The sequence below is a fragment of the Cebus imitator genome, unplaced genomic scaffold (assembly GCF_001604975.1).
Source record: "Cebus imitator isolate Cc_AM_T3 unplaced genomic scaffold, Cebus_imitator-1.0 Scaffold443, whole genome shotgun sequence".
Lineage (NCBI taxonomy): Eukaryota > Metazoa > Chordata > Mammalia > Primates > Cebidae > Cebus > Cebus imitator.
Genome location: NW_016107758.1, coordinates 991056 through 1016891, shown reverse-complemented (window position 1 = coordinate 1016891; position 25836 = coordinate 991056). Strand labels below are relative to the sequence as shown.

At 60.5% G+C, this 25836-nt stretch overlaps 2 protein-coding genes across 11 annotated transcripts in view; both read left to right on the top strand.

Annotated features, from left to right (window-relative positions):
- CROCC2 (ciliary rootlet coiled-coil, rootletin family member 2) overlaps positions 1–7723 on the top strand; it is an 80892-nt gene extending 73169 nt beyond the window's left edge. Inside the window, exons 29-31 of the mRNA XM_037732208.1 lie at positions 3354–3485; positions 4209–4367; positions 5722–7723. Coding sequence (XP_037588136.1) covers positions 3354–3485; positions 4209–4367; positions 5722–5808 — 378 coding nt within the window. The 3' untranslated portion in view covers positions 5809–7723. The remainder of the gene's footprint in view (positions 1–3353; positions 3486–4208; positions 4368–5721) is intronic.
- A 5029-nt stretch (positions 7724–12752) lies between these two features.
- SNED1 (sushi, nidogen and EGF like domains 1) overlaps positions 12753–25836 on the top strand; it is an 86950-nt gene continuing 73866 nt past the window's right edge. For 4 of the 10 annotated variants that reach the window (XM_037732203.1, XM_037732202.1, XM_037732204.1 and 1 more), the window contains exon 1: positions 12754–13193. In XM_037732203.1, coding sequence (XP_037588131.1) covers positions 12981–13193 — 213 coding nt within the window. In that variant the 5' untranslated portion in view covers positions 12754–12980. Of the gene's footprint in view, positions 13194–25836 lie in introns of all 10 variants that reach the window. The other 6 variants (XM_037732207.1, XM_037732205.1, XM_017510788.2 and 3 more) reach the window with 3 other exon arrangements.

Genomic DNA, 25836 nt, shown 5'->3' with positions numbered 1-25836 from the left:
CACCCAGCCCTGTCATGCTCCCCCCATCACCCAGCCCTGTCATGCTCCCCCCATCACCCAGCCCTGTCACCGCCCCCAATGCAGGTCAGAGCGCAGGACAGGGTTTCTGATCCGAAGGTCAAACAAACGTAGACCACAGTGTCCAGGGGTAGGCCGCTGAGGTGAGGCCAGGGGGAGGTGCTCTGCTGGCGGGTAAGTGATCCGGTGATCCTGGCCACTGAGCTCAGCCCCCGGTTCCCACGCATGAAACCAGACAGAGCAGAGCCATCTGGGGGAGATGAGGGGTGCACAGCGCCAGCTTGACTGACGGGGAAACAGCCCCAGGAAGAGGAAATGGTGCTCCGGCAGCCAGGCAGAGCTTCTCGGAGCCTGCACCCCACCGAGCTGGCAGCTGCTGTGTTCGGCACCTCCCCCCCACCCGAGAGGCAGCCCTCTTGTCCTCTGTGAGCACTCCACACACTCCCAGGCTCTCACACTGGGGGTCTCGCCGCCCCCACAGCAGGGGCTGGGTGCAGGCAGGTCCCCGCCTGGCAGGTGAGGGCAGAGTGGGCACGTGGTCCCGGCCCGAGGGGTGGCCTCGCACGGATGCCTTTTTCTGTTCATCTCCTCTCCTCGACGCCAGCCCCTCCAGCTGTCTGCTCAGCTGGGCTCCTCCCTGATGTGGACATGGTGGCTGTCCAGGGCCACAGGACTGGACACTGCTCTTTCTACAGTGCGGGCTGTTTAAATGACTCTGGGGCACAGTCAGGGTCCTGCGCAGCGACTTCTCAGCTGAGGGGAGAGGCTGGTGCATTGCCTGGGCACAGGCCCCACCCTCCCTGTGGGTCCAAGGTGCAGGGTGGGTGGTCCTGGTGGCCTGAGGCCAGAGTCCCCACAGAAACTGTGCCCACCTCCCTCTGGACCGAATGCTTTTGGAAGGGCTGCCTCCAGCTCGGCACCCCTGGGCCCTATCACCCGCCACCCAGGTCTCCTCATGGCCCCTTGACCCCAGAGCCCCACAGTCCCCCCTCCCAGCTGTGCTCCCTGTCACTCTTCCCCACACGGCCACAGAGTGACCGCTGAGGTCAGGGAAAGCCACGGGAGAACCTCTGGGTCACCCAGCTGGAGGGACAGGCCTGGAAGGCCAAGTTGGTATCACCAGCAGCATGACCCATCCACAAGCTCCCACCCCCAGCACCCTGGAGGGCCTGAGCTTGTTCTCCTTAGGAAGTTTGTTCAGCATCGCAGGGCAGATGGTGCAGGAGGAGGGGAGGTGTCTTTGGCCTTCCATCCGTGGAGCCTGTGGGATAGCCCCTTGTCCCTCTGCTGTGTGCTGCTGAGGCCCTGCAGGGACAGGGAAGGTGCCCACACAGCCACCCGGCCGGCCCTGCAGAGCGGGCTGCACCAGCTGTGGGCCCAGGGTCCTAATGCCTTCACAGCCCCCATCCAGGAGTAGGCAGGGGGCCCCAGAGTGGGAAGGGCTCCAGAGGAGGCATCAGAAGGAAGACGGGCAGTCGGGATGGGGGAGGGGAGGATGGCATCTCCGGGGCTGGGCCCTGCAGGTCAGTGTCCCATCTATGAAGTGCCGAAGCCAGATTCTGAGGCCTCGGGTGGACCCCAGAGCAGGTGGCCCTTCCCACGGCCTCATGGCCACCTGCACAAGGCCCTGCAGCCCAGCCTGCCCAGGGGACAGGACAGTCACAAAAGCCACAAGCCAGCTTGTCCACAAAGGACCACCTGCCCTCTAGAGGAGGGCCAGCCAGTGGGGTCCAGTCACCAGCCCCTGCTGCTGTTCCCGAAGGGGGCCCAGCCGTGAGCCACGAAACCAGGTGTTGGGGCCTCCCGGGGATGCTGCCGGGGGTGGGGGAGCAGGGGGCATGCATCAGCCCTGCTTGCGACAGCACTGCCCAGGACGCGGAGTCAGCTGTGGGCACAGTGCCCGCCTGAGTCCCTGGAGCCCGAGGAGGGGGAGGGAAGGAACAGCTAATGAGTTCCAGGAGGTCAGCTGTGAGGGACCCACAAACCCATAAACCCTTTACTGGTGTCTCAGGAGGGGGAGCCCGGATGCGGCCGTTTATTGATTTTGGATTTCACTTTTCTCTTCTCTATAACATGCACTTCCAGGAGTGTAACTGGATTTTTAAAGAAACAGGACCTCCTCTTTCAGTGCAGGGGGACTCTTTTTCTCAACCCTGAAGAAGAAAGGAACCCTTATTTTTTGTAAAGTTCCAACCACTGACCCCATAACTAACTTTACCCACGCAAATTGTCCCCTCTGTCTCCGGGCCCGAAACCAGGCCTGCCCCAGCCCCGAAGCTAAGAGGGCAGGTTTGTGGGGTGCTGACTGTGTGCCCCGAGCCCCTGGTCTGCTGCCCAATCCTGGGCCAAGCCAGCACCCAACAGGGGGCAGTGGGGCCGACAAAGGACTGACCCGTCACTCCAGGACACAGCCCCAGCCAGCAGGACCCAGGGGGCCAGGCACAGCCGAGACTGGTGGCAGCCTGGTACGGAGAGCCAGGCCTGGATTCCAAGGCTGCCTCAGCCCCTGGCTGGCCCAATGGGCCTGTGACATCATGGCATCCCGTCCACCCAACCACCCATGAGGCACGCCGTAGGCTGTCTGGGGCTGCTGGAAGCAGGCTGCCTAGGGCCAGTGGACACTGTCCCCCTTCCAGGGCTGCTCTCTGTAAGAGAGAACTCTTAGATTCAATCCTTTCCTCTAGAGAGCCCATTCACAAGGGAACAAATGCTTCCTGCCAACTTCCCCATAGAAGATGTCTGTTTCCTGGGTAACCTTCCCTGATATTTAGGCTGCAGCTTCTCCCTCCGGACCTGTACCCATGGGGTGGGGAGTGGGTGACTAGGGAGGGGGCTCACTGGGGCAGCCTGCAGCCTGCGAGGAGGACGGACGGGGAGGGCGGAGCGGCGAGCGCGCCTGGCTCTCAGGGCCTGTGCGTGTGTGAGCTCAGCGGGTCCCGGGTGCCGCACCGAAGGCAGTGCCCAACGGTGCAGGGATCATGGCTCATGCGGCCTGAAGGATCACTGAGAAGGTTTTCGGGGTAGATCCTGGGAGGTCACCTTAAGAGATGTAGACAGTCCCCCATTGAGGACGCTGGTGGGGACCTCTGCTGGTCTGTAGCTGGATGGGGACTTGGCCCCATGCTCCTCCTGAAGCTGTCACTTTGGCTGCAGATGTCAGATAGACCTGGGTGAGGCCGGGGGTCCTGGCCCAGGGCAGTGCCCTTCCTGACCCTGCCAGCTCTTAGGGGAATTCAGAGTCCTTCCCAGAGGCACCGTCTGCTCCCAGAGGAGGGCTGGCCAGACCTCCTTCCCTGCCAGGAGACCACAGGTTCTGCCTCTCGGGCTCTCTGCAGACAGAGCAAGAGACACTGAAGAGGGAGGAGGCTGTGGCGAGGCTGGGGGCCGAGAAGGAGCAGCTGGCCCAGTCTCTGAACAGCCTGCACCAGGAGGTGGACGGAGCCCAGAGGCAGCATCAGCAGCTGCAGGTCAGCTGGGCCAGCGGGGCTCTGTGTACCTCAGCCCCAGGGCAGACCTGGGGTGGGACCCAGGAGAGTGTCAGATCCAGACAGTGGCTGGTGCATCTCTGTCTCATATGTGCACACGTGGGGAGGGTGGAGCTGGAACCAGGACCCAAGACTCCTGCCCTTCAGGAGACACTGAAGTCCCCGTGGAAGCCCAGGCTGGGCTCTGCAGAGCAGCGCAAGGGCCAGACGAAGGAGGAGAGAGGCCTCTGGGGCAGGGCTGGAGGCCGCCACCTGCTTGTGTTGGGGAGGAATCCCCTGAGGCCCAGGGGCCTGACACCCACAGAAGGGGCCTCAGGGGCTCCATTCTCCCTCTCCACACTGGATACACCCCCATCCTCAGAAACCAGCAGGGAAGGGGGCAGGATGGGCAGGAATCAAACTCCAGTGCCCTCAGGACACCCAGCCCAGCCAAAGGGAACCTGGGATACCACGAAAACAGATTTTAAGCCCATCCTGGAGGCTGCGGCTTGGTCTCCAGCCGAGCCAAAGGCAAACTCAAGGCTCCGTTGGCTAAATGTGTGCCCCCAACCCCACGTCTGCTGGGCAGTCTTGGCCAAGGCCAGCACCTGGCAGAGGCCAGTGGGGCTGACAAGGGCAGGTGGAACACCCCGGGCACTCCTGCCCTGGGATTCTGTGTGGCCCTCGGTGAGAGACAGCAGTGAGACGCCTGAGTTCTCACTCTAGGCCCAGATGGCAGAGCTGGAGGAGGTGCACACCCTGCGGCTCCGGGAGCTGGCTGTCCAGCGCCAGCGGGACCTGGCAGCAGAGGCACAGCGTCTGCCTGGGGCCCTGGAGGCCCAAGGACGGACCCACCAGCAGCGGGTGGAGGTGCTGGAGGAGCAGGTAAAGTCGGGACCCCAGCCCCCTGGATTAGGGCAGAGGGAGGGGAGGGGAGGGGAGGACTGGCATCCCAGTAGGGGCGACTGCTTGAATATTCTAGCAACAGGGACTCTCCGCTGCCACTCAGTGGGCTCCAGGCCCGCTCTGGGCACTGCCCACACTTCTGTGCTCTTCAGGGCACGAGGTTTATCCCACACCTCACTGGGAGGTGGAGCATGGATTCTGGGGCAGGTCACCACCGTCTCCCAGCCTCCACCGCCCTGTCTATAAAGTGGGGTGGGGAGGACAGCTCCTGCCAGGGCTCACTGGGAGACGGAGGGGCTTCAACAGCACCCAGCATGCACGGCTGTAGCAGAGGCGGCCCTGCACCCGTCCTTCAGAGTCACGAAGGAAAGAGTGTGGCACGCATGGTGCGTGGGGATGAGGTGGGCGCAATGAGTGGGTAATGGAAGCATGGCCAGCGTGGGTGTGTACTGCCCTGCATGCCCACACGTGTACGCACCCATGACAGACCTGCGGGCTGAACCGCGGAGCCTTGGAGCTCAGAGCGGTCAGGATCTCAGAGGCGTCTGCGCATTTCACAGATGAGGAAGCTGAGGCTGAGGCCCAGGAGGAGACGTGACTGCCCAGTGTCATCCCCAAGTTACTGTCCCTGACCACCAAGCACTTTTGCTAAATTTGTTAGCAAAAGAACATTTATTTCCTTATCATTCTGAGTGCTTGCTTGCTTTTTTTTTTGAGACCGAGTATTGCTCTGTTGCCCGGGCTGGAGTGCAGTGGCATGATCTCAGCTCACAGCAACCTCCACCTCCTGGGTTCAAGCGATTCTCCTGCCTCAGCCTCCAGAGTACCTGGGATTAATGGTGCCTGCCACCACACCTGGCTAGTTTTTTCGTGTGTGTATTTTGTGAAAGACGGGGTTTCACCATGTTGGCCAGACTGGTCTGGAGCTCCTGACCTCAGGAGTTTGGGAGCCCCGCCTCAGCCTCCCAACGTGCTGGGATTACAGGCGTGAGCCGGCACCCCGCCCCATTCTGAGTGCTTTCGTAGCCTGAATAGAAGGGAGCCCACCTGCCAGGGGTGCACAGTGGCGGTGATCCTGAGCCCTCCATGGGCGGGCAGCGTGGCCATCCGTGGTAAGAGGTGGGACTGCACATCCCTCTCTGGCAGCAACGGAGTCAGTCTGATGCCCGCCTGATGTTTGTGTCCCATGCGCCACCTCTCCTCGGGAGCTGTGGACTGTGGCCTCCAGCCCTTCCTGTCACAGAGCCGTCCACATCGCTGTGCCCTGGGGCCCCGGCCGTGCCGCCTGCCCTCTGACCCTGCCCTCTGACCGGAGCCACTGTCCTGTCCCCAGGTGGCCGGCCTGAAGGAGCAATTAGACCAGGAAGCGCAGTGGCAGCAAGAGGCACAGCTCGGCCAGGTCCTCCCGCCAGGGCAGTAAGCCCTCTGCAAACCATCCAGCAGCCGGCCGCCTCAGCCCTCACCAGCCAGGGGCCCTGGGGAAGTGCTGGAGGCCCCAGGCTGCGGGGGAACCACTGTGGGGAAAACCGATGCCTTGTGCTCTGCATAAGAGGGACAAAGCTCAAACGGGGTGGGCATGATGCCAGTGGAAAGCACAGCGTGCGGGCAGCCGCCACCCGGCAGCACTCACTCCCCAGGGGCCCCAGGCAGCCAGCCGCACACTCTGAGCCTACTGACCGCAGAGCTCCTCCGCCACCCTGCAGGTCACTCACCTCCAACATCCCCTTCCCCTCCGGCAGACAGCAGGGGCTTGGGTGCCCCCACAGCCCGCCCCCGCCTGGCATCCCCACAGCCCGCCCCCGCCTGGCACTCTGTTTCCACTTCAGGGCAGCTGGTCTGGCCAGACCCCCGGGCCAGGCCCTGTCAGGCCGGCTTCCCCGGCTTCATTCCGTGCCCTCAGCTCCATAAACACGGGAAAACACGTGGAAAACATTTCCACCAACCGAAGCCAAAAACAGAATGTCCTGCAAGGCCAGCCACCACAGCCCCACGCCCAGCGGCTGGAGCCTCCGCATCCAGGAACTCCGGCCGTCACGGTGGCAGGTGGCTGAAGTGACTCAGTGCAAGTCCCCGTGACTCACTGGCCGCCAGAAGCAGGGGAGTGTCACACTGAAGGCTGTTACAGAGCTTCCCGTGTTCCTGGCCTAGAAACGCTGGGTACCGTCCGGCGGCACTCCGGCCGAGCTGCCATCTTGGCCACGTGGCGTGGGCCACCTGCAGGCGTCTGCATGCCTCGCCTCCACCACCATTGCTCACAGTGGCCTGTTCTCCCCCCCAAAGCGCCTCATGCCTTACAGCTGCTCATCTGTGATATCCGCGGGGCACCAGCCAGCCGAGCGAATTCCTGCATGTGCACAGGGCCCATCCCAGCTGCAAGGACCTGGCCTAGGGGTGCAAGGCCAGAGGTTCCCAGCACCCACCCATGGCAGTCACTGTGAGCCCTGACCGAATGGGCAACAGTGTCTATTTCGAGATCACTCAGGGACTTGAGTGTGTCCTGGCACACCTGGCTTTCTGGTGGATTTAGTAATGGAGTTAACACATGCTGTGAATTGTGAAAACCAAGCGCTAAAGAGAGGTGGGCGGAGGGGCCCCTTCCTGCCTGTCACCTCTGCCTGAGGTCACAGCTGGTGGCTGTGTTGAGGGTTCTGAGGTTCAGCCTGGGCTATGGGGGAAGAGCTTGGTGACCCATGAGCAGCGGTTACTCCGGGAAAGGAAGAGTCGGAGGTGGCAGCGGTGCTCCGACAGGCACCCCTGGTGTGGCCAGTCAAGGGTGGAGGACAGCAGGCAGCCTGCCCTCACTGCTGGAGAGCGCTCTGCCAGATGGCAGGTGGAGGGTCACTGAGAGGCAGCATGTGGTGCCCAGGGCCTGGCACTCAGTAGGCATGTCCCCTCCGTCCCTCCCTCCCCATCCACAGTCTCCTCGCCTCATGGAGGGGGCCTCCCACTCCGCAGCCCAGCAGAAGGACCTGAGGGATGGCCAGGTGGGAGGGAGGACCGGAACCTCGAGGTTCTCATTGTGGGACAGGAGACTCAGCATTGGCCCCTCCCGCCCGGGCAGGGGGAGCCCCCGTGTGTCCCCAGGGCTGTGGTGGCCACGCCTCCCACTTTGCATCCCTGAGGCGCATTGCAGGTGGGAGGGTCCCAGGTGATTTCTGGGTGTCACCGTGAGTAGCCAGCTCGCTCTCCCACAGTTCCAGGACCCTCCTTGCCCTGGCTGCTCACAGGGAGCATTTGAAACGCACGTGGGGGCCTGAGAATTGTGAATCTTAACAAATACTTAAATCAGCATAGGAGATGCTACTTTTACTGCCTCAACGTGAAGGCATGTCTTTAGAAAAGAGGCTGTTTCTAGCGGAAATACGCTGTCATTGTCTTCAGTGTGTCCAGCACTGGTGTGTGGGCCCCTGTCCAGGTCTCACCGTCACTGAGAGCCGAGCGGGGGCTTGGAGGCCTCGCCCTGTGTTCTTGCAGCGGCGCTTTGAGCACCTGGCTTGCCGATGAGGAGGAAGCCGGGCCGTGGGGCGAGGCTGCATGAGGGCGACAGGAGGGGTCAGGCCCAGGGACCCCACAGCCTAGGCCAAGACTCCCCCTCCACTGGCCTCACCCCAGACCCATCTGCCCAGTGAGGGGCAGGCAGAGCTGTGTGAACCAGAGGACGTGTCCCAGATGCTGGGGTCCTCCTGCCCCTTCGTGGAGGCAAGGCCAAGGGAGGGGAGCTGGAGAGAGAAGGGGGCTGGACCCCTTCCCACGCCCACCCCAGAGTCGAGGGGAAAAGTCCGTGCATGGCCCGCAGCAGCCAGCCTCCAGCCCAGCCCAGCTGTGACCCCACCAGCTGTTTCCCGTCCATAAAGTGGGGTGGCCCCAGCCCGAGGGCCCTGGTGTGTCCTACATGAAGCATCGCCCAGGCTGAGGCCAGAGCACTCACCTAACGGTGGAGGCATGTCACCTGCAGGGCAGCTGCGGCCTGGTCCAGCGGGCCCAGGTTGCTCGAGGGAGCAGCCCCTGACACCAGGCTGGTAGAGGCGGCACAGATCGGCGGTGCTCCTAAGGGGAAGGTCTGCCTCTGGAGCCCATAGTGAGTCTGGGCGTCAGTGAGATCTCAGAGGTGGGGTGGACCCCCAGAGCCACCTCATGGAGCCGGAGCCACACATATGCCTGTGGCCTCGGAGGCCTCCACAGTCTGACTCTTCCTCTGCCTGCCCTCTCCGGTGGGCAGAGGGGATACATGTGCCCCAGGTTTCTGAAAGCCAGGAGACCCTCCCCCACACAAGGCGGGGATGCAGGCAGAGGCCCAGCTCCGGTCTGAGACAGAACACAAAATCCCTTCAGATTCCTGCCACCCCTGAGGCTCGCCGAGGAATGTGAGGCAGCGGGGGTGTTGGAGGGCCCCTCGGGCCTCTGGCCAGGAGGCTCTGACAGGCCCTCAGGTGCCCGGGGCGGGGGCAGCACCCTTTGCAGGCGTCCAAGGACGGCACTGCAGACTAACACCGGGAGGGGACAAATGGGAGATGAAGGTCCCGGGGGGGTGGGGACTGGGGGAGGGGCCATGGAACACAGATGGCGGCACCCACAAACAGGCCAGGCAGGGTGGGTGCAGGGCCCCAGGAGACGAACCCAGCCCTCTGGAGCACCCCAGGGTGAGGGAAGCACGCACTCCGGTTGGCCAAAGCCGGGGCAGGAAGTGGACCAGCTGGACCAGCGACATCGTTTATCTGCGCTTCCAAAACATTCATACTTTTCGAATTAATTGCAAAAAAAAAAAAAAAAAAATGCTAGCAGGGACACACAGAAAGGAGAATGTAACCACCCCCGTCATTCGCGACCTGCAGAACCTCTGCGGCGGCGCCGGTGCCTCCTTTCCCTGCACGCCTGAGCTCAGGACGGCTGCGGCCACAGCGTGCATGCTCCTTGGAGGACTATTTTTTAAAACTTTTGCTTGACACAATACCGTAAGAGTTTTCCCAAATCATTAAAAACAGCTCAGGGCATGGTTTTGTTACTTCGGAAGCTCCAGGCATCAGAGGACCCCAGGCCTGAGCACCCCTCCTTCCATGGCTTGCTGTCCCTGCTGTCCCAGAGCCCACAGGGAATGGGGCTTTGTCTCGGGCGCTCTGGACCACGCTGCCGATGGGAGGCGGGGTCTCGTCGCCCCCAGGACAGGGAGAGCCGAAGCCTGAGCCCACACAGCAGTGAGCATCCTGGGAAGGAAGTGTGAGCCCCGGTCCCCCTGTTTCCTGAAGAGCAACCGCAGAGGTCCCGTCGTGGGAGTCAAGGCATGTGCCGCTCCATGTGCACGAACAGAGGAGGTCCAGGGCCGCTCCACAGACCCCTCCTCAAGGTGCCAACTGCACCCAGACCCAACCAGCCACACAGGGCAGTGCCCGGGTGAGCAGCTGGGGCGGCCCTTGGCCCCTGTGAGCTCCTGGCCTCATTCCAGGGCACGCAGACGTCCATTTGGGGTCTGGGCTTCTGGGGCAGGGGACCTGCGTTCCACCTGCCACTTTTGGGAGAGAAGGAGAGAAAGTTAGGGGTGGGCTACAGCCAGCCAGCCCCTGCCCCTGGCAGCCCAATCCCCAGGATCTTCCGTCCTAACCCTGTGGGGACCCGACAACCAGGCCCAGCCGACCAGGTGCAGGCTGGAGAGGGCACCACCCCTCCTTGGCCTGCGTGGAGCCCCGAGTCCTGGGCCACCCCGAGGGCAGCTCCCAGGGCACCCCATCTAAATTGCACACACGCTCAGGCCCTAAATTAAAATGTCACAGGCCGGTTGGGGAGGCTCGGGTTTCCTGGCCACAGAACATGAGCCTGCTTGATAAAACAATTTTGGTTTTGATAAATGTGGATTTTCTGTGACAGAGACAAAGGCGCCCTTGAGTCCAGAGGGGAACCTAAAACAGCACATTGCTGAAAAGTATTTCCTGATAATATTTTTAGCACCTGAAAAAAACATTTTTTTCTTTTTTGCCTGCAGAGTAGTGCTGTTTTTTTAATGAAATGAATGCCCAGCAGCAGCGGGGCCTGTGTTAACCCCCAGCTCCCCAGGCCCGGCTGAACATCTGCGCAGGCACAGGCAGAGGCTGGTCAGCAGGCTACGTGCCCGAGGGAGTGTGGCCATGCACAGGGTCTGGCCCACTGCCAGCCGCTCTCCAGGCCACAAGCTCCGACCCTCTGGGATGAGGACAGGCCTGAGCATTTCCAAACGCTGCTCAGCGGACCCCCGTCAGGCCCAGCCGCCCACCCGCCTGGAGAAACGGGTCTCCCCTCGATGCAGCAACTGAGTGCCACAGTGTGCCCTGAGGTGCCCTGGGCAGCCCTGCCTCCAAGTTGACCCAAACCAAGTGCAGAAGTGGGTTGTTCCCCTGGCCCCTGTCTTGTGTGCTCAAGAGGAGGGCGCCTGCAGCCTAGGCAGCTGGCTGGGAGGGCAGAGCAGGAGCATGCGGTGGGAGGTGGATGGGGAGCAGGGACAAGGCAGGCGGAGGGCCAGCACCAGTGGGGGCAAAGCCTCACACGCCATGGCGATGCCTCTTCTGCGGAGAGATCCCGCCACCTCCCACCTTCGCAAACCCACAGGAGGGCTTCCCAGCCAGGCCCCAAAGGCACCGAATAGAGGCTGCCAGGTTTTTGTAGAGAAAAGGCAGATAAAAAAGTGTTCCTCCTGCTTCCCGCCTCGGTGACGCCTGGCCGCTCTGTTCCTGAGGCTGCTGCATGGGGCCTTGTCCTGACCCCATGGCCTGTGCCACGCCAGCAGGAGGCGGGAGCAGCCCTCCCAGCCCAGGAGGCCAGGGCTGGGCTGAGGAAGGGGTTAACGCATGTTCCTGAGGCCCCATGTGTACACGCCGCCTCCATGCGTGTGAATGAGGGTGCATCTGTGTGTGGAGACACGTCTCTCCTCCCAGGTTCTCACTCTCCGAGAGCCAGTCTCAAGTCAGGATTCTACAATTCCACGCCCTCTCTATTCCTCCCTCCAGAGACAGGAGGCCTTGACCGTCCTGACCCTGGAACCATGGCTGTGCTGCTGTCCTGGAACTCTGAGAGCTGGGACCATGACCCAAGGGCTAACTGCAGGACAGAGCCCTTCCCCTCCCCGGCTCAGTTCACCTCTCTGCAAGTAGAGCCGCCACCCTATGCAGGGTGGGAACGGCGCCAGGCACAAGTTCTCAGGGGCGTGCCAGCGCAGGGTCAGCCCTCCCTAAAAGTTCCGCACCTGGCCCTGCCACCAAGTCTAAAGGGTCATGAACCTCTGAGTGAAAACACCAAGTGCAGGGTCTGTGAGAACCAGCAACGCCCATCACAGGCAGAGAACCCTCCTATGCTTCTTAAAAATAACTGACTGCATCTGGGCCTCCCTGCAAAACAACACGTGCTCGCTTAAGACATTTCAGAAAATACAAACGCAAAGACAGACATGGAACCACCCAGAACCTCAGTGGTAGCGGCCGTTACCAGCAACCTGGCCTTTTCTGCTTGTTTTCGAGGGGTGCACTCTTGCCTTTGGAGGCCCCAGTGTGGCGCGCAGCCAGCATCACCCAACACCAGGATCTAAGACGGCACAGTGGGCTGGGTGGGCTGCAGGAACCAGACCCTGCTGTGGGCCTGGGGACACAGAGGTGGTCCCGACTGGGCGCCCCTGAGGAAGGACAGGTGGACACAGAGCGATGCCCCGGCCAGCGGCCTGAGAGGCCATGGGGAGGGCTGCGCAGGCCACAGGGTCAGGACCCTTAATTCAAATACTGGGACTCGGGGTGCTGTCCCTGCCTGCCAAGGCCAGTGTCATGGGCCCACCTGCCCCCAGGGCCTGAGTGGACCAGTCTTCCCCACGGAGGGTCCCCTTTAGCCAGGGGTCGACCCGAGGTCCCCAGTCTCCCAGGAATCTCTCCTGATGTGGCCACGGAGATGCAAACACTTAGTTCCCTGCCTCCAAGAATCTGGCCGGGCTCTTCCTGGCACAAACCCAGGCAGGGAGCGGGGTCCCTGGCAGCCTGCCCCTGTGGCCGGAAGCCTGGCGACCCCAGGCTCAGGGCTGGGAAGGGGGCAGCATGGCACAGGCCTGTGGCCACTCTGAGAAAGTTCATCCAGGCGCTGTCCGGCCACGGCGCCCCCCACCCCGCGAAGTCACGCCTTCGGGGCAGGCCCAGCCCCTCGGGCCTTGGGGGCACAGGGGACACGCATCTGTCCCGGGACGGCCCTCAGGTCCCCGGCGCCCCCTCCGGGCTGGGGACGGGGCGGAGCGTGGACGGGGCTCCCCGCGCGGCGCGCTCTCCCACGGGGCCTGGCGCTTTAAGAGCCGCCCGTTGCGCGCGGCCCCGCCCCGGACGAGTGACCGCCGGGCTGGATATTTAAATCGCGGCCCCAGGGGCGGGGCCGGCCCCGAACGCGCTCCCGCCGGCGCCTTCCACCGCGGAGCGGCAGCGAGAGCGCGGCCCGGCCGAGCGGGCGCAGAACGCGGAGCCCCCGACGGCGCGGCCACCCGGCCCCCGCCCCGCGCCCCCCGCGCCCCCCGCGCCCCCCGCGCCCCCCGCACCCCGCGCGCAGCCTCGGCCCCGGCGCCCCCTCCCCGCCCTCCCCGCCCCGTCCCGCGCTCACCCCGCGATGCGGCTCGGCGTCGTCTGGGCGCTGCTGGCGGCCGCGGCCCTGGGGCTCGGGGCGCGCGGGGTGCGCGGCGCGGTGGCGCTCGCCGACTTCTACCCGTTCGGCGCGGAGCGCGGCGACGCCGTCACCCCCAAGCAGGACGACGGCGGCTCGGGGCTGCGGCCGCTCTCGGGGCCCTTCCCGTTCTTCGGCGCGCGGCACTCCGGGCTCTTCGTGAGTATCCCGGGCTCGGGGCCGGGGGAGGGCGCTGCCCGCCGGGCCCGGACTCCGCCGCCAGCCGCTTGGCACCGGGCGCCGAGGTGGAATGAGGACAGCGGCCCGCGGGGAGGCGCGGGCGGGGCGGGGGCGAGCGGAGCGCGGCGCCCCGGGGCCGCCCAGACCCCCGAGCGCCCGTCCCGGCGCCGGACCTCAGGGCAGAGCAGGGGCCGCCAGCGCCCCGGTCTTCCGCGGGCACGGGCCTCCCGGGCCTCAGTTTCCCACGTGGGGCGCCGGGCCTGCGAAGGACCCCGGGGTCAGGCTTGTCCCTCGCTCCCCGCTCCCCGCAGTCCGGGGCGGGCTGCTCAGGCTCAGATCCTCCGAGCGGGACTCCCCGGGGGACTCCTGCAGCCAGGGACTGAGGAGCACCGGCTCGGCTCAGCTGAAGGACGGGGCCCGAGTGCGCTTCCGAGTGTGACCCTGGGCCAGGCCTTTGTGGCCGCCCGGGCAGTGAAATGCTGCACCTGGTGACTGCACGGAGCCCTCGCCGGGAGTGCGCTGGCACCTGGCGGTTCCCTGAAGCGCCCCAGATCATATCTAGAAAACTGCTGGGCCGGCTTCAAGTAGAGTCCCCTCCAGCCCCGTCACCGCTGCCACCTCCGCCATCAGCCCTCCCTCACTCTCACCCACCCCCAGCCTCAGCCCACCGCCAGCCACATGGCCTCTGCCATCCGTGCTGCAGAGTAACCCCACCTGCACTGCCAGCTCCACAGCAACACCACCTCCTGCAGCCCACCACCAGCAACGCTGCCATCCCTACGGTCCCCAGCTTCCCGTCGTCACTATCTGCATTCCGAGCATGGCTGTCATCGCCCCTACCCACCCCCATCCTCCAGGCCTCCTCCACCCCGCACCCTCCAATGCGCCTCCCACCCCACAGCCACCAACACCACCCACAGCACCCACTCGGCTTCCCCACCTGCTCAGGAAGGCTTCCCCACTTGGTGGCCGCTCTGGGCAACCTGATGCGGTGGGAGGAGCAGCCATGCTGTCACTGCTCCCCCCCAAAGTCCCTCTGGCCCAGGACTTGGGCAGAGGAGCGGGACTGCCTCCCAGAAGTATGAGGTGGGTGGGCACAGTGGTGCTTGGGGTTGGCCAGAGCTTTGGGAACGGGGCACTCACATTGGCGCCATCCTAACAGAGCTCAAAAGGCTCCCTAGGCATTTGGGCCAGGCTCAACTTTCCCACTGGGAGTCGCAGATGAAAATGTTATTAAAATGGTTAACCCACGGAGCAGCCTCACCAAAAACATCTACCCTTGCCAGAACCACCGGGGGAAAGCGCTCTAACGTGGGAAGATCTGCTAGGAAAACAAGGGTTTTGTCAGAAATGAACCTTCCGGCTGCTAACAAAACAAAACAAAGCGCGTGTCTCCATCAGAGCTTTCTCCGGAAACAGATATTGTTTGAAAAACATTCGCCTTGCGGCTGCGGTGCCTGCAGTGCACTTCGCCTTTCTGTTTGCTTAACAGGAAGGAAAATGGAACGATTCAGGTGCGGTGCCCAGGACACCTTGCCCGGAGCAACTGAGGGCTCTGTGGTCAGGCTGGAGGAGGAAGGGTGCTTGGCAGCAGGTTAGAGCTGAAGCCAGATGGAAAGAAGGGAGGTATTTGTTCTGAAGGAGGTGGACCTCCCTGGGGCCTCCCATGCCCACCTGGGCCGAGCAGACCCTCTTCTGAGGCCCCTGGCTCTGGCTCCTGCCGAGCTCCAGTCAGCAGGGGCATGGTGCCCGCAGGCCCTGGACCCAGACTCACATGTCAGGCCCAGCCAGGACCTCCCAGCCCCATCCGCTGCAGGGACCTCTGCTCTCCCCAGCCTCCGGCCCATTGCTTGGCCAAGAGTAGGCTTGTTGTCTGAATGAACGATCGTGGCTCCCTCTGACACTGCCCACAAGTCAGAGGAGAAATTAGAAGTGCTCTCGCAAGGCCTGGTGCTTCTCCAGTCTTCATCAGAAACAGCACGTGGGTTCTGGCCCTGGCAAGGCAGCTCTGCCACAGGGGCAGTGGCCCCTTCCAGAAGGGACCTGTCGTTTTGCTGCTTTTTTGTGTCGTAGTAGCCGTGTGTTTGTGGTAAGCTGTAAGGCTCTGAAAGTGTCGAAAGTGCATTTTATTGCTAAGGTTGTGCACACAGAGGTAACGCTGCTGAGGGGTGGAGCGCTGGCTAGCCTGCCGAGCAGGAACTGCCCGTGTCTGAGTAAGACAGAGCTTGCAGTGGTCTATGGGGCCTGTGCAGGTAGAGCGGCTTCCTGGGGCAGGCTCGGGAAATAAGAGGGAATTTCTGTTCCCTACCCACTACTTGGAAGCCCTGGGCCCTGGCACAGCCCCTAACTGCGGCATGGTCTTGAGGCCACGGGAAAAGCTCCGTTTCCTTGGCATCAGAACCCTTGACAGAGCCCTGAGCAGAGGTAGGGAGGATTTGAGGGTTGAGAGTGGGCGGTGCCCTGCAGAGCCCAAAGGCAAGAGAGAGGAATGCAGACAGTCAGCCTGACCCTGGCTGGTGCTGGTCAACACCCCACTCTGCGCCCCGAGGCTTGGTGCCAACACCCCACTCTGCGCCCCGAGGCTTGGTGCCAACACCCCACTCTGCGCCCCGAGGCTTGGTGCCAACACCCCACTCTGCGCCCCGAGGCTTGGTGCCAACACCCCACTCTGCGCCCCGAGGCTTGGTGCCAACACCCCACTCTGCGCCCCGAGGCTTGGTGCCAACACCCCACTCTGCGCCCTGAGGCTTGGTGCCAACACCCAAATCTGCTCACTCTGGCTCTGCCTGGACATTCCCATCTGGGCAGAGCCCCAGCCCTACCCCTCCCAGAACACAGAGCCCAGGGCAGCTGCTCTGGTGTCAGCGTTCACACACAGCCTGTGACCTTTGCCAGGTCATTTCCTCCAGGAGCCTCTGTCTCCCCATCTGTGGTGAAGCTTCTCGGTCAGTTCATGCCTGTGACACACCCCATCACTGTCATGGTTGTGTGGTCACCAACTCCAAGGCATCTGGAAACCTGCCCTGACCCACAGGGACTGCCGCAGTGGGACCCAGGCCTGTGTATGGGTGGATCTGGGAGCAGACACGTGGGTAGAAGTCACTGTCCTCTCTGCTCTTTTCTGAACTCATGAAACTCCCCAGCAAATGCAGGAGCCCCTTGGCTGGGAGGAGGGTCCTGGGCTGCCCCTTGGCCACCCTGTCCACTGAGGTTCCAGGGCTGGCCCACTGCCTACTGTGGGCTCAGCCAAGGTGGCCCTGCCACTCCTCAGCACCCCCTTCTTGCTGCCGCCTGGGGGTGGAAGAAGCAGAAGGAAGGGGGTTCCCGGGAAGTGGAATGGGGCTGGAGTCAAGGAGGATGCTGGACTGAGAGAGCCTGACGGCTACAGGTCAGGGCCCCAAGGCCAGGACAGCTGTGATCTCCCTGGACCTCACAGGCAGCCCTGAGAGGATGGAGCAGGACAGGCGTGCCCTGTGCAGATGAGGAAGCCAAGGATCAGAATGCAGATTCAGGGGCCTTCAGACTCCTGGGTCCAGCTGCCTCCTTACCATGCCACCCCAAACCATGGGACCCAAACAGAAGCCCTGCTTCCTCTCCCTCCACTCCATGTTAGCAGCAGCTCCGCCTGCATCTCTACTGGGACCACTTCCCAGCTGTCACTTCCCAATGCATGCTCTGTCCCCACTTGCCAGGACACCTGCGGCACCCCCATGCTGACCTCCAGCTCCTGGCCTTTCCCTCCAGCCTGCCCTCCTCTGTGCAGAGGGGCCAAGGGAGCCATACAAAATGCCAGTGGGATCCTGTCTCTCCTCGCCAGAATCCCCCCACACTTCCCCACCCCCAACACTCCCCAGCCCCGCCCCCTGTGCTCACTGCAGCTTGTTAGTTCTGACCTCGCCTGGGTTGTTCCTTTGTTTTCTTGCTTGGGGTGTGCACCCCATGAAGGCAGGGGCCACATCCATCCTCATGCCAACATTCTGGTGGTGGGCTTAGAATAGGCCTCAGACAACAGCCTGGGACTGCAGTGGTGGTGGTGCCCCAGTGAAGGACTCTCTTTTCCACCCCTGCTGAGGCCAGAGGATGCGTTCAGCGAAATGGCTGAGCCCTGAGCAGTGAGTCCTCCTGTGCCACACCCACACGGCGGGCTCACGGTGGTGACCACCAGCAGGTTCTGCACACTGTGTTCCCCAAAGCAGAAGCAGTCCCACCTTCCCTGACAGGGTGAGTCTTAGCCAGGGGGTCAGCTTTTCCACACAGATCTGCAGCACCTGCACACCAGCTGCAGCCCATGGCCGGCTTCCCCCAGACTGGCCTGACCACAGCATAGGCACAGCTATTAGAACATGGTAGTGTGACAGGGGTCCTGGCTGCCTGCTGGGACTCATAAAGAGAGTCTGTCTGCAGTGCCCCACCTCTGCAGCTGACCTGCTTAGAGAAGAGACTCACAGGGAAGGCAGATGAGTTCGTGTGATACTGACATGAAGTATTATGCGTGACACTTCTGTGTGTGATGAAAGGTGGCCATGAGAAGTCAGGACCAGCAATTTGTAAAGGTGACAGAAAAAACCTTTGGTTATCATTTATACTGCCCTCTGCCTTCTAAGGTCTCTGGTTTCTGATGAGCCCTTTCTTGGCCGAGAGAGCTGCAGTAGGACTGGGAGCCCCTGGGCTGATAGGGCCAGGCCGTCCTGTGTGAGGAAGGAAAGGGGCTGATGCAGGTAGGAGGGGAAGATCCTGGAGTGGGGATGAGCCTGGGGTGAGGCTGGCCTCCGCGTGAGGCACAAGATGGTCCCCACACCCCACCAGGGAAGCCACGAAGAAGGGAGCTGTGTGTCTGCAGTGGGACAACACTGATAAAGCTGCAGTCTTTGGCTTCTTGCTCTGGCTTCCTGTGAAATCTTCAGCAAAACCTTACCACACCTTAATGCCTGTGGCCTTGATTCTTCTTCTGGTAAATGCAAAAAAAAAGTATAGTATTGATGTTTTTTCTAGTCCAGTTTGATATATCTCTTCCATTTAATTAAAGTGTTTAGACCATTTATGTTTAATGTAATTATCAATATGGTTGAATTTTAACCTGTCATCTTCCTATTTGTTACATCTGTTCTCTATAGTTTTTTCTTTTGGATTTTAAAAAATGATTTATTAATATTATGTCTACTATTGGCTTATTAGCTACAACCCTGATTTATTTTTCATGATTATTCTAGATTTAAAACACATTTTTAACTTAGTTTACCTTCAAATAATATTATACTCTTTCAAGTATGATATAATAACCTTATAACAATATACATCCACTTCCCCCTCTGGCCCTCATGCTATTACTGTCATATATATTACTTTACACATGTTATAAACCCAATAATGCACTGTTAATGTGTGGGGGTTTTGTTTGTTTTTGAGACAGAGTCTGTCACCCAGGCTGGAGAGCAGTGGTGCCATCTCCACTCACTGCAACCTCTGCCTCCCGGGTTCAAGCAATTCTCTGCCTCAGCCTCCAGAATAGCTGGGATTATAGGCACCCACGACCATGCCTAGCTAATTTTTGTATTTTTAGTAGAGACAGGGTTTTACCATCTTGGCCAGGCTGGTCTTGAACTCCTGACCTCATGATCCACCTGCCTCAGCCTCCCAAAGTGCCGGGATTACAAGTATGAGCCACCATGCCCAGCCAGTGTTTTTTCTTTAAAGAGTTATCATTTAAGGAGATTAAAACTTAGAAAGTCTTCATGCTAGTATATACAATGGAATGTGGAGAAAAAAAAATTAGAAAGTCTTTTGTATTTACCCGCATATTGACTATTTCCAGTCTTCTTCATTTCTTTGTGTAGGTCCACATTTTTTAAAAAATTTCTATTATTTTTTAAGTTTTAGTTTAGTTTTGTTTTTGTTTTTGAGACGGAGTCTGACTTACTCTGTCACCCAGGCTGGAGTGCAGTGACATGATCTCGGCGCACTGCAACCTCCACCTCCCAGGTTCAAACGATTCTCCTGCCTCAGCCTCCCGAGTAGCTGGGACATGGGTGCCACCACCACTTCCAGCTAATTTGTATTTTTAGTAGAGATGAGGTTTCACCGTGTTGACCAGGCTGGTCTGGAATTCCTGGCCTTAAGTGACCTGCCTGCCTCAGCCTCCCAAAGTGCTAGGATTACAGGCCTGAGCCACTGTGCCCGGCCCAGATTTCCATTTTTATATCATTTTCCTTCTGCTTGAAGGACTTCCTTCAATATTTCTTATAGTGTAGACCTGCTGGCGTAAATTATCCCTGGTTTTTTAAAATCTGAAAATGTTGATCTTCACTTTTTGAAAGATATCTGCTGGGTGAGTGTAGAATTCTAGATTGACTTCGGATTTTGTGTTTTAAATTTTTTGCAGGTGCTGCTCTCTTGTCTTCCGATTGGCAGAGTTTCTAAGGAGAAGTGTAGTGTCATTGTGTATGCACCTGTTTTCTCCGATTGCTTTTAAGATTTTCTTTTCTTTGCTGCTTTTCAGCAATTTAGTTATTAGGTATATTGTTGTAAAAATATTAGGTATATTGTTAAAAATATTTCTTCTGCTTGGTTCCATTAATACTCATAATTTGTGACTGTATCATTTCCATGAAGTTTGAAAAGAATCTTAGCCATCTTCAAATATTTTTTTCTGTCCTTTTTCTCCTCTTCTCTAATGACTCAAATTGTTTGTACATTAAACTCCCTAATCTCATCCCCAAGCTCACTGGGGCGTTGCTGTTTTTAAGTCTTTTTTCTCTGCCCTTCGTTTGAATATTTCTATTGTTATGGTTTCAAATTCACTGATTTTTTTTTCTACACAGTCTAACCCATTCATCCCATTCAGTGTACGTTTGATTCGTCTATTTCACTTTTTACTCACGTAAATTCTGTTTGGGTCTTTTCTGCATTTTTCATTTCTCTTCTCATTATGTTGATGTTTTCTTTTCTATCCTGAGCATATTTTTAATCTTTATAGTAATTGCTTTAAAATTACTGTCTACTAATTTCAGCATGTGCTTTTTAATGCAATACTTTGACTATATGTCTGTGAAAAGACAGTAAACAATTCTTAAACTCCAAGTGTAGCTCTGCTTTTCACAGTGGCGTGGCTTAGCAGTTTTGAGGCTGTTGAGCAGGTGAGTAAGTAGATTGAGAATCGTGTGAGCTTCTCTTGAAGCTGGGAGTTGCAGGTATGGAACGTAGGAAAGAAAATGGAACCTGTGGCTCCGTGTTGGATTCGACTTGAACGTACCGGTGTAAGCTCGTCATACGTGTTTCTGTGTCTTGTGATTGGTGGGTGTAGACGGGTTTGTACCTCTGCGTGTGTACCTACATCCACATTTCCTAGCTCTGTCCGCTGAGAGAAATGGAAGCAGTAGTACCCCAATAGCAAAGGGCACTTCTGTGTTCAGATCTTGGTTGCTGAACACCAGTCTCCAGCAGAAAGAACTGGGGAGTCTTGGAGATCCTCGGGTTGATGGTAAGAGAACACAATGAGCCGGACACCTTGCAGTGCCGTAAAGCACGGAGGCACTCGGAGAGGGATGGAGGTGGCTCAGGACACGGGGGCCTCCAGAAGGGGCCCCGCCGGGGGTCAGGAGGACACAGAGGCCTCCAGAAGGGGTCCCGCCAGGGGTCAGGAGGACACAGAGGCCTCCAGAAGGGGCCCCGCCGGGGGTCAGGAGGACACAGAGGCCTCCAGAAGGGGCCCCGCCGGGGGTCAGGAGGACACAGAGGCCTCCAGAAGGGGTCCCGCCGGGGGTCAGGAGGACACAGAGGCCTCCAGAAGGGGCCCCGCTGGCAGGGTTGGGGGCAATTTGAGCATTGAAACAGGCAATGATAGTAACAGATTCTGACCTGTTAACTAAAGGAGAAGTCCATTTATGGGTCTGCACTGATCTAAGTAAATAAATGATGACACACAGACTGGAGGGGACAGCGGCGTCGCGTTTCCTGAGGTGGGTGGTTGTATGTGCTCACGTCAGAGGCTGTCCTTGCTCACGGGAATACACACTCAAACGTGTCAGGGGCAAAGGTCATCAGGTCTCACATCCTCCTCCGTTTTCGGTGATAAGGTGAAGCTGGCCCTCTCCCAGACAGCGCTCCGGAGAAATCGGTGCATTCATTCACCGTTGACGGGCTCGGTGCGTTCATTCGTCCATTCCTTCAGGCCGAAACCTCGATTGCACCCTTGCTCTGATTCAAGGAGGCAGAGGGCAGCAATGCGTCTTTTTTTGGTTAACTTTATTTTCGTCTGTTTTGTTCCCGTGCCGTCAGGCTTCCAGAACGGTGCCAGCTCCTAGAAGCGGCTCAGGAAATAATTACTGTTCGTCTTCTGTCGTTGGGATGATACATCCGTAATTCCATCATCCAAACATAAGGGCTTTTAACATGGTGGTGAATTCTTCCTTACCTGTTTTACGAAGCACACTCGGTGTTGCCATCTCATACGGGTCTGTGTGGCATATTTCTCTGAGAGTTACACCGCAAGCATCCACCCATGCCTTAACTTCTCCGTGGAAACGTGCTTCTTCGCGACAATACAAGATTGCGTTCTCTGGCTGCGCTGTGACTGGTTTCGCTGGGCCCCGGGGGGCTTCAGCGTCTCCGAGTCAGTGTGTGTCCGTCCTGCAGGGCCTTCCTGCAGCCTCCACCTCTTTCCTTCCCTTGCAATGAACTCCCCCAAGTGGGCTCACTGGATCCAAGGCAGTGAGCTTCTCAGGGTGCCTCCCTTCTGTCCGCCGCTGCCCGGAGGGGCATTCTCAGTGACACCTGCCCTGAGTGGAGGTGGCTGCCCCCCAGCTCTGACACGCCCGGACCATGCGTGTCGCCAGAGCAGTCTTCCGTGCTGCTCCGGGGCCGCCTGGGGCATGGTGGGAACGCAGAGCACCCAGGGCAGATCCCACGTTGGGGAGCAGAGTCAGTGCTGTGACGGGGCTCCTGGCTCAGAGCCCCACCTGCAAAGAACGGCTCCTCCCGCCAAGAGCTGCTCATAGTGACCCGGGCACCCCTGACCTGACCTAACCTACTCTGCAGGCTCCAGTCTCCTCCTGCCCCCGTTTCCTGGGAAGGGATGTCCGGAACAAGCCGCCCCTGCAGGGTCCCAGCCGAGAGCACGCCTCCCGCCCCATGGGCTTCTGGGCCCCAGGGTGTCCTGGTGCTCTGACTGGGGTGGGGGTGGGGGCCCTCTCTGGGCAGATCCAAGTGCGAGACAGGCTGGAAGGGTGGGGCCCGGTCACACTGCTGCCTGCCTGCCACCAGCCAGCTGGGAGCCTCAGCCCGGCTTCACCCCATTCATCCTCTACGGGGCCAGCTTCCACATCCGGGTGCCCCAATTTCCATTCACTGGTTCTTTGCAAAGCAGGGTGAGTCATTCGTTCAGCCGGAGGTGTCTGGTACGAGATGCCGCTGTGGGCAGCCGCAGACTTGCTCCCGAGGTGCCCAGGGCTCAGCGCGTGCAGAAGTCATTTCTGGGCTCTGCGGGCTGGGGGCAGCAGGTGGGAGCAGGACTGTGACTGGCCCAGGCCCCTGACCCCAAAGCCTCCACACAGGAGGGCAGCCCAGGATCACACTGTCCTCTGAGCTTGCCCAGGAGCTTGTCAAGGGTCAGACTCGGCCTCTTGGGCCCTCGAACCTGTCCTTCAGCAGCCGTGTCCTGCCATCCGCTCTGAGTGGGGTGCAGGCAGCCTCGGGGCAGGGGCGGGGCAGGAGGGTGGGGCGTGGGGGCAGGCCAGGCCAGCATCTTGAGATTTCATCTCTGACGGTGGTGGCTGCAGGTGACCCTGGCACCATGACAGCTGCAAGGGTGCAGGGTGACTGTGAGGAGGCCCCTCCCTCTGAGGTGTGGACAGGCTGAGGCCACGAGATCTCAAGAGGCCAGGAGGCAGCAGCCCAGGCTGGTGGAGGAAAGAGTGGTGTGGATACCCAGGTAGTGCGGGACCTCTGGGGGACGGGGCCGTGGCCCTGCTGGGCATCGGGACTGGGGGGCACCTGGCCAAGGTGGGCAGCACGTGAGGCAAGGTGCAGGAGGCAGGAGCTGCTGCCAACACACGGAAGCAGAGGGGCTGGGGAGAGGGAGAGGCTGTGAGGGCAGCAAGAAGGACAGGGCCTAAGAAGCGGCACAGGCTGGGGGCGTGGCTCCGTGGGGACAGAGAGAGGACGTGGCCTCCGTCAGCACCCTCCTGGGAACCCCTCCTTACCCCTCCCCTGTCGGGGCACTGAATGCAACTCAGGTGCCCCCTCCTCCAGGAAGTCACCCTGGCTGTCCCTGGTAGCTCCGTTCCCTCCCATTGAAACACTCCCTTGGGTAACTGCTTCTGTCCCAGGCACAGTTCCCTGGAGGCCCAGCCCAGTATTGCCCTCGGGGCTCAGGGCCCAGCCTCCTTCCCTCCAGGGCTGGCGTGAGGCTGCTCAGTGGGAAACCGACCCCTTCAGCCCCAGAGGCCCTGCCCATCTCCCCCCCACCCCGCCCAGGATGCCAGCCCCCACTGTGCCTGTGGGAGGAATCCTAATTACCCGGAAAGCTGCCAGGAAATAAAAGACGTGCCTACATTTTTCAAAACAAGCTTCTAAAATGCCTCGGGGCTGTGCTGTTTCACTGTTGGCAGAGTCAGAGCGGGAACCACAGCGCCACCCTTTGTGATCTGAGATTTGCGGAGCCAGGGTGCTGCTTCCCTGCCCCGGGGCCCTTGGAAACCTCTTGGTTCCTGGCTCCCCTCCAGGCCCACCCCGCCCTGCTGAGAGCAGCCCCTAGGCTCAGGTCAGGGGGGCAGGCTGCCGCAGCAGCACTTACAGCCCAGGTCACCTCCTGGAGGCTCCCCAGACGCTCAGCTCTTTCCTGCTTTCATCCGGGTCAGAAATGCCACCGGAACGCGTCTCTGCTTCCTCCAGAGCCAGCGGGAGGCCAGCCCAGTCCTGCAGGAAAGACATGGGTGCCCAAGGGCAGGAGGGCCCTGAGTGTCTGTGGCCAGCCCCGCCCCCGGTGGAGGAGGGCACGGAGCCTCCTCCAAGTCCCCACGTCACTGCGGCTTTGGGTTCCATGTGGCCTGGGGGCTCCCCAGGGTAGCAGCTGACCAGCAGCACAAGAACCTCAGCCTGCTCAGAGGGGTTGGAGCGTCCCCTTCATGGCAAGGCCCCCATGAGGCTGGCTGGCCTTGACCACAGCCTGGGAGAGGAGGGTGAGGGCAGGGTATGGGGCATTCACCAGGGTGGCCGCCACACTCCGCTCTGTCCAGCGCAGAGCTTTTTCCAGGCGGCCTGTGTGTGAGCCCCTGCCAGGACCTTTCTCACCGCCTGAGACTGTGACACCCAGGTGCCAGCCTTGTTTTTCTCAGCGGCAGGCGCTCCGCTGGGAGGAGAGCGATGCCCGCACTGACCCAGGGCCTGGGCTCTGGGCTGCAGGCAGAGCTGTGACCCCAAAGGAGAACAGAGGGTGGCCACGGGGAGGCCCTGGACAACAAGGTCCGCAGGGAGGGACGGGGGTTGCTGGGGACGCAGCCAGGCCCTGCTGTTGCACCTCTGCCCTGCCAACCCAGAACAACACCATCCTCCTTCCCTGCCTGGGGGCAGCAGGTCTCCTGAGTCTCCTGGCACGTGGAGCGGTTACATTTCTACAAATGTCCCAGTGGCACTGGGCAGGCCTGCCAGGGTGCCCTCCGGTCCCAGACCCCAGCAGACAAACACTGTCCCTCCAGCAGGTGTCTGAGATGCCAGCGCCGGGCAGCCTGCTGGCGTTCCCGCCCCGAAGTCAGGACGAGGGACAAAGCCCACGAGGGCCTCTCTGAGTGTGCAGGTCCACGCGCAGCCGTGAGCGGGACATGAGACAGCCTAATCCTTTCTCCTCGTTTCCGTGTCTGTAGGGCATGTATCACAAGGTGCTGTTGCAAGGAGAAAAAACACAATAATAAAACGGTTACGTTTCGGGAAGCAGCGTTTTCCCCACCCCGAAGGAGAGGCGGGACCCCAGCGCTGGGAGAGGGGCTGCCGCGGCTCCCTTCCTTCCAGTCCCTGGGCGCTCTGGCCTGGGCCTTGCCCACTGCCGCCTTCCACCGGGGTTGGAACGTCCACTTCTGGAGGAAGCAAGTCCCCGGGCCCCTGCCAGGGGAGGGCGCCTGCCAGCTGTCCTGGCCACAGTGCTGGCGCTGCCCATCCTGGCCTGGCAGGGGAACAGGGCCGGCTTGTTCTGCCCCTCCTGGCTCAGCCCCCAGCGGGGAGGGCAGCAGCTGTCTGCGGCAGGGAGAGAGGAAGGCTGGACCGGGGCAGGCGGCGGGTGGGCCCGAGGCCTCTGCGCACCACACACCTGCGTGCTGGGCTCCCGCTTCAAAGGCCGAAGGGAAGCTCAGGGCAGCAGGTCAGGAGCCAAGCAGGGAGTAGAGCCAGCTTAGGAAGAGTGTGGGGGTGCGGTGACGGGCAGAGCAGGGGGCCCCCACACCAGGCAGGTGGCCACAGCAGCCTCCTGCCCCCAGAAGGTTCTCCCCCAACCCAGAGGCGCCGCTTGTCACTTCTGACCCTTAAACACGTGCCAGAAAGGGTACAAAACACACACGTGCAAAATGTTAGTAAATGTAATGCAAACCCTGGTGGGCCCAACACGGGGCCAAGAGCAGACACTGCCACCCCCCACCCC